Consider the following 6,000-nt stretch of genomic DNA (forward strand, 5'->3'; position numbering starts at 1 on the left):
CCAAGGGCCCATTCAACTTCACAATTCAGACTCATTTTGAAAATAACTGTCAAGTCAAAAAAAATAAAAATATTTGCTGCTTTCTGGCAATATTTACTATAAAAGAAATGTTTTCATTTAGATGGAATGTTTGGGAAGTCAGATTTTAAAATCAAGAACTCATTTAGATGATGTTCCAAGACAGCACTACTATAGATTTGACAATTAACTGATTTTGTCCAGTCAAATTATTCCCATCACAAAGTGGTATTTTCATGTAAATTAACCAGGCAAAAATTTCAGAACTGACAAGAGAGAAGACAAACAAAAAATCCCTGCTCCATCAGCCAGAACGATCTAATTCTAATTGTTAATTTGGGCCATGTCATAGTAAAAATGGATGCTAATTATCTACCAAGCATATGCCAATGACTTTATATATATTATATATATTAACTTATTTAATTCCGACAATGACACTTTAGAATGGGTATCGTTATAGTTTAAATTCGGTATATCATATTATACTATTTTATAGTAGATAAGAAAATTGAAGCTCAAAGACGTTAAACAACTTGCCTAAGGAACATCAATTTAAGATTGACTCTGAAATAACTCCAGTTTCCAGCTGTTAAGCACTTCAAGGCCACCAAAATGGGCAATTCCTCAATTAATCGTATTAAAGCTGCCAGTTTGACTCAGACCACTGAAGCCTGGAACTTTCTGATAAAAGTCACAGCTAATGATGGCCAAGTTTTATTGAATTTTGACCATGACAAACTCTGTTCTAAGTATGTCACGTGTTAACTCATTTAATCAACTCTATGAGAAAAGCTACTACTACTATTACCATTTTACAGATGAGAAAACTGAGTCTTCAAGAGCTTACTGTCATGTCCAAGGTTATGTGGTTGGTTACAGACAGAGTCTGAAATTGAACCCAGACAGTCTGGCTCCAGAGCCCACCCTCCAACAGGTTCCAGAGCCCTCCCTCCAATATGTCAGAAACTCCTCTCTAATTTAGGATCAGACGATTGAGTGAGTTGTTTCCCGCACAGCTATATTTTATAAAGTGACCTTATCATAAAGTTTGTATAGGAGAACACCCATAGAGCATTAACTAGCTAGTTTACTACCATTCCTGGGGCTAACAATATCACAGATGAACATGCCTCTGTATACAGCTGATGATTTGTTAGTTTGCAGAGATCAGATGTTGATTCACCAACTAAATGTTCTAGAAGAGGCTGACCCTGTGTGTCAAAAGTGCAAATAAGCACTGGTAATGAAGTTATTACTTAGTCATTCAATTTACAAACAAAAATTTCCAAAGCCTGATTGAATTTAAGACAGCTGCCAAGCTATCTCTACTCAGGGAAAACAAAGTAGTGTGTTGGAACAATATTTATTTAAAAATATGGTGCTAAAAAAACATGGATAAAACCCCCAAAAGCCTACTATGGTTATATTCATTAATTAAATATCCTAAATAATTCTCACCTGTCAGCTTTACTCTTCCACTCTAGAGACATAGTCATAGATTAAGGTTATGTCTATGCTGCAGAAAATCCAAGTAGGCTGGGGAAGAGTTTACAATAGCCAGTAAACTCAGGGAAGTCATTTTAAGGTGTATTTTCCGTCTCACATATTTCAGATTTTGTTTTGTTCTCTGCCTAAATTATAAAGACTGTTGAAACCTCGATTTCACCTTAGTGGAGGTAGCTATCATGTAACCTCTAAAGCCTTGGTCTTTGCCCTTCCTGCCTGTTTTTTTCCCTTTGCCCCTCCACTCCTCTTTCCCTAGAGGCTGCAAGAAAGGCACCTGCTACAGGCCTGTCTTCCTGAGCAATGCTTCAGTTCTCCACATTGCTCTTCCTTCCTCTTCCTCCAACAAAACTGATTTCAAAGTAGGTACTTTCTTTTTTTTTTTTTGAGACAGAGTCTCGCTCTGTCACCAGGCTGGAGTGCAGTGGCACGATCTCGGCTCACTGCAACCTCCGCCTTCCAGGTTCAACCGATTCTCCTGCCTCAGCTTCCCGAGTAGCTGTAGGACTACAGGCGCGTGCCACTATGCCAGGCTAATTTTTGTTTTTGTTTGTTTTTAGTAGAGACGGGGTTTCACAATGTTGACCAGGATGGTCTCAATCTTTTGACCTCATGATCCGCCTGCCTCGGCCTCCCAAAGTGCTGGGATTACAGGCGTGAGCCACCGCGCCCAGCCAAAGTAGATACTATCTAAGAGGCAGTGGTTAAAAAAATGCAGGCTCTGATATGAATCTAGATCCTGCTACTCTTAACTGTGTGATCTTGGCCAAGTTGCTTAACCTCCCTGAGCTGCAATTTCCTTATCTATGAAACAGGTGTCAAGCTTCAAGCAACAGTTGCGAGGAATAAATGCAGTCACATATGCAAAGCCCATATATGCAGAGTCCCTACTCAAGTGTTCAAAAATAGCCCTTTTTCATTGTTTGCATTACTTCAGAGGTATCTAATTCAACTCAAACATTAGTCCAGAAACAAAACTGGCCAAGCATGGTGGCTCACACCTATAAACCCAACATTTTGGGAAGCCAAGGAGGGAGGACTGCTTGAGGCCAGGAGTTTGAGACCAGCCTGGTCAATACCATGAGACCCCATCTCCACAAAAAAGTTAAAAAAAAAAAAAAATAGCCATGCCTGTAATCCCAGCAACTCAGCAGACTGAGGCCAGAGGATCGCTTGAGCCCAGGAGTTCAAGAGCAGCCTGGCCAATATGGTGAAACCCCATCTCTACTAAAAATACAAAAATTATCCAGAAGCGGTGGTGCATGCCTGTAATCCCAGCTACTCAGGAGGTTGAGCCAGGAGAATCCCTTGAACCAGGGAGGCAGAGGTTGCAAAGAGCTGAGATCGAGCCACTGCATTCCAGCATGGGTGATGGAGCGAGACTATGTCTCAAAACAAAAAACAAAAAAAAAAGAAAAAGTGCATCAACCTAGGATTAAACTCCTTAGTCCAAATAAGCATCCAGTGCTGAGGTTTATAGTCCCCTAAATGAGTTAGGAGCTATCTGTGGGCAGAGAGCTCTCCAGGCTCCAGTAATCACACCTGCCAGGGCATGGCCTACTCCAGAGTGGGAGCTGAGCTCCATACCGTTTCTGCAAGGTCATTTAAGCTCTGTTTTAAACTTGGTCCTGTGAAGCCTTCACTCCCTCCACTGCTGAGAAGTCTCATGGTTCGGGATCTCCTCAAAGGCTTTAGACTAGGATACAACTGAGAAACAACTGGGTTACCATTTAAATTGCTGCCCAAATGTTTTAGTTCTTTAGGTAGCTTGAAATCTAACTTGAAATACAGTTCTAAAACTAGCACAATTAACAAATAATCTAGAGAGATAATTCTCTTCAAATTTTTTTTGTTTGGTTCAGCTAGATTCAAGGCAATGTGTTAAGTGAGAGAATTAAATGTGCAACAAGCTTAAAATAAACTTCCTCAAATATGGCTACATAATATGAAAACCAATACATTTCCCCAAACCTAAATGATTTCCCACCCTCTCAGAGATGGGAACTATTCAAAATATGTATGTTAGGCCAAATACCTGCATTAGGCTGTCACAATAATCTCCTCGGATCCCTGCAGGCTAGTAAAGGTCACCTATCACTGTCTTTGTTTATAACCTATTGTGTAGGATTCCTCCACTGGAATAAGGCAGTGTGGACACATTTCTTCCACTTTAGAAAATACTGGCACAGGGACAGTCTGAGCTATTGAAAACTGGGCTTCTGGTAATCTTCCAGTGACGGAGGGCTAAAATGCACGGAAATTTTAACCATTAACTGATGTATCAATTAGCCAAACGACTGTCTCAGTGCCCTGTGGTATTACTCTACCCAAACAAAAATCTCGTGCCGTTGGATGTACCAACAACAGGGGCCTCCATTTTCTGTTATTTCCAACTCAATCTTGTAAACATTCTGCGGCAGCGGATGCAACTGTTTACGGCACTGGGCGACTCCGTGTTATGCCCAACACACCCATGTGCTAGCCTGTCCTACTGCTCACACAACAATGACATCTAAGCCTGAAGATGGTGCTTGGCGTTCAATACCAGAGAAGCAGAGAACCAGGTTAAGGCTGCATCAAAGCTGCACACCACTAGACTTGGTCATGCATCTTTAACAGGGACCCGCAGGTTTCTGGAGCTTTTGCAATTTTTCAGCCTTTTGATGTTGACATTTAGGGAAGGATGGTGAAGAACTAACCTTTAAGTAAAAGATAAGGTTAGCAGTTAATATTCCAGCATTATTACTTATAAACAAGGCATTTCATAAAAGTGTAACCTATTTCTGCAGGGCCCAATTCTATTGTTGCAAACACACTGCTCTTAGATCCTCCTCCTAAGGACATTTCTTAATAGATAACGACAAGTGACCCAGAGCATTTTGGGAGACAAATGTTTTTCCCTCCCAGCACCGGTTTAATTCTCCTTTCAACTCCAAACTGCCCCTCACGGCCAGGTGACCACCGAATGCCTTTAGGGAAAGGTAATTGCAGGACGCTTGGGCATCTGGGCAGCGTGACCGAGGGGCTGGCAGGGGCCCCCCTCGCGCCAGCCCTGCCCTAGCCAGGTGCCCCACTCGGTGCCCCTGTGCGGGTCCCTCTCTCCGGCTCACCTAATGACCAGGAGTTCGTGGAGCAGATACGCAGCTGCGGCCAGCAAAGCTCCCCCGGTCAAGTAAAGGGTTTTCTTCCACCAGGGATCGGAGCCCAGCCCTGCCATGATCCCACTGTAATCCTGCAAAGGGAAAGCGATGATGTCCCCATAAAAGGAGAAGGGCTCCTCGGACCCGGCCCACCAGCCGAAGAAGGAGATGCTCTGGTTCCAGCTCAGATCCACCACGCACGGCCTGGACGAAGCAAAGCCAACCCCCCAGTGCATGCTGCGCGGCTGGCTCTGGGCGCCCCTCCCAGGGCCCGCGCCGCCCGCATGGGAAAGGGCCGGCGCGGCCCGGCGCGGGCTCAGAGGCGCGAGGCGCGCGCGAGGCGGCGGGCGGCCAGGACTGAGGAGGCGGCGCGGGCGGCGGCGGCGGCGGAGGAGCGAGCGAGCGAGGAAGCGACGCCCTGGCCGCGGACTGCGGCCTGGCCGGCGGGCAGAGCCCTGGGCGCGCAGCGGCGCCGGCCTCCCCCCGCAGCGGCCTTCTCCGGGCCCCGCTTCTTTGTGTTCGGGCGCCTGGCGCAGGAAGGCCGCCGTGATGTCATTGCTTCCCCGGGCCAAGCAAACACGGGAGCGCGCGGATTAAAGTCACCTACCCCGCGCCCTGCCCCCCGACCCCGCATCTCCTGCCGGTCCGGCGCCGGGGCCGGATCTGCAGGGCTGGGGCACGCCGGGCGGGCTCCGCGCCTCCAGGCGGCACGCCCAAAAACCGCTCGCCGCGCGCGGGCAAGGGCGGCGGAGGTGCCTGGAAATGCGGCTCCACCGCGAGGAAGCTGCGGTCGGGGCCTGGATCTCGGTCCTCCCCTACCCCGGCCCGCCCTCCGCCTGCGCTCCAGCCCCTCCCGCGGGCCCCAGAGCGGAGAACGCGCAGGACTCACCTGGGGCGGCGCGGAGCTGCGGGCAGGAGACGCCACCAGGCGGGGGCTGGGAGCGGGGCCGGGATTAAAGTCGGGAATCAGATTGTTCCGGCCATCAGGAAACCGCTGTGTATTTGCATAATGTGTAAAAAACACTCTTATTACATTACACAGTTACCTCGAGATTGACCAGGTGTTCGCAGGGACGAGATGTCTGGTTTGACAAATAACAAAATACCTAGAGAGATTTCTCTGACAAACCCACTTCAAGTCTTTCCTCTTTGAAGTCACTATCAGGGAACTCGCTGATACAGGGTTTTGGTTGGGGGGGCCGGGGGTCCCTCTTTTGGTTAAGAAAATCTGTCTAACAACTGTGTGTGTGTTCAGTGTATTTTTTTCCTTTAACTTCATTGATTAAAGTTCATAAGTACAAAGAATAGAAGCTTGTAATATATGCACAGATTTTAG

The 6,000-nt window shown here is 46.8% G+C and overlaps 1 protein-coding gene across 2 annotated transcripts in view; it reads right to left on the bottom strand.

Annotated features, from left to right (window-relative positions):
* Positions 1 to 5,176, bottom strand: part of FAXC (failed axon connections homolog, metaxin like GST domain containing) — an 81,616-nt gene extending 76,440 nt beyond the window's left edge. Inside the window, exon 1 of one of the 2 annotated variants that reach the window (XM_017889834.1) lies at positions 4,635 to 5,176. In XM_017889834.1, the coding sequence (XP_017745323.1) occupies positions 4,635 to 4,900 (266 nt within the window). In that variant the 5' untranslated portion in view covers positions 4,901 to 5,176. The remainder of the gene's footprint in view (positions 1 to 4,634) is intronic. The other variant, XM_017889835.1, reaches the window with a different exon arrangement.
* Between the last annotated feature and the right edge of the window lie 824 nt (positions 5,177 to 6,000).

The sequence above is a fragment of the Rhinopithecus bieti genome, unplaced genomic scaffold, assembly GCF_001698545.2.
Source record: "Rhinopithecus bieti isolate Rb0 unplaced genomic scaffold, ASM169854v2 scaffold_18624, whole genome shotgun sequence".
In the NCBI taxonomy this organism is placed as follows: Eukaryota; Metazoa; Chordata; class Mammalia; order Primates; family Cercopithecidae; genus Rhinopithecus; species Rhinopithecus bieti.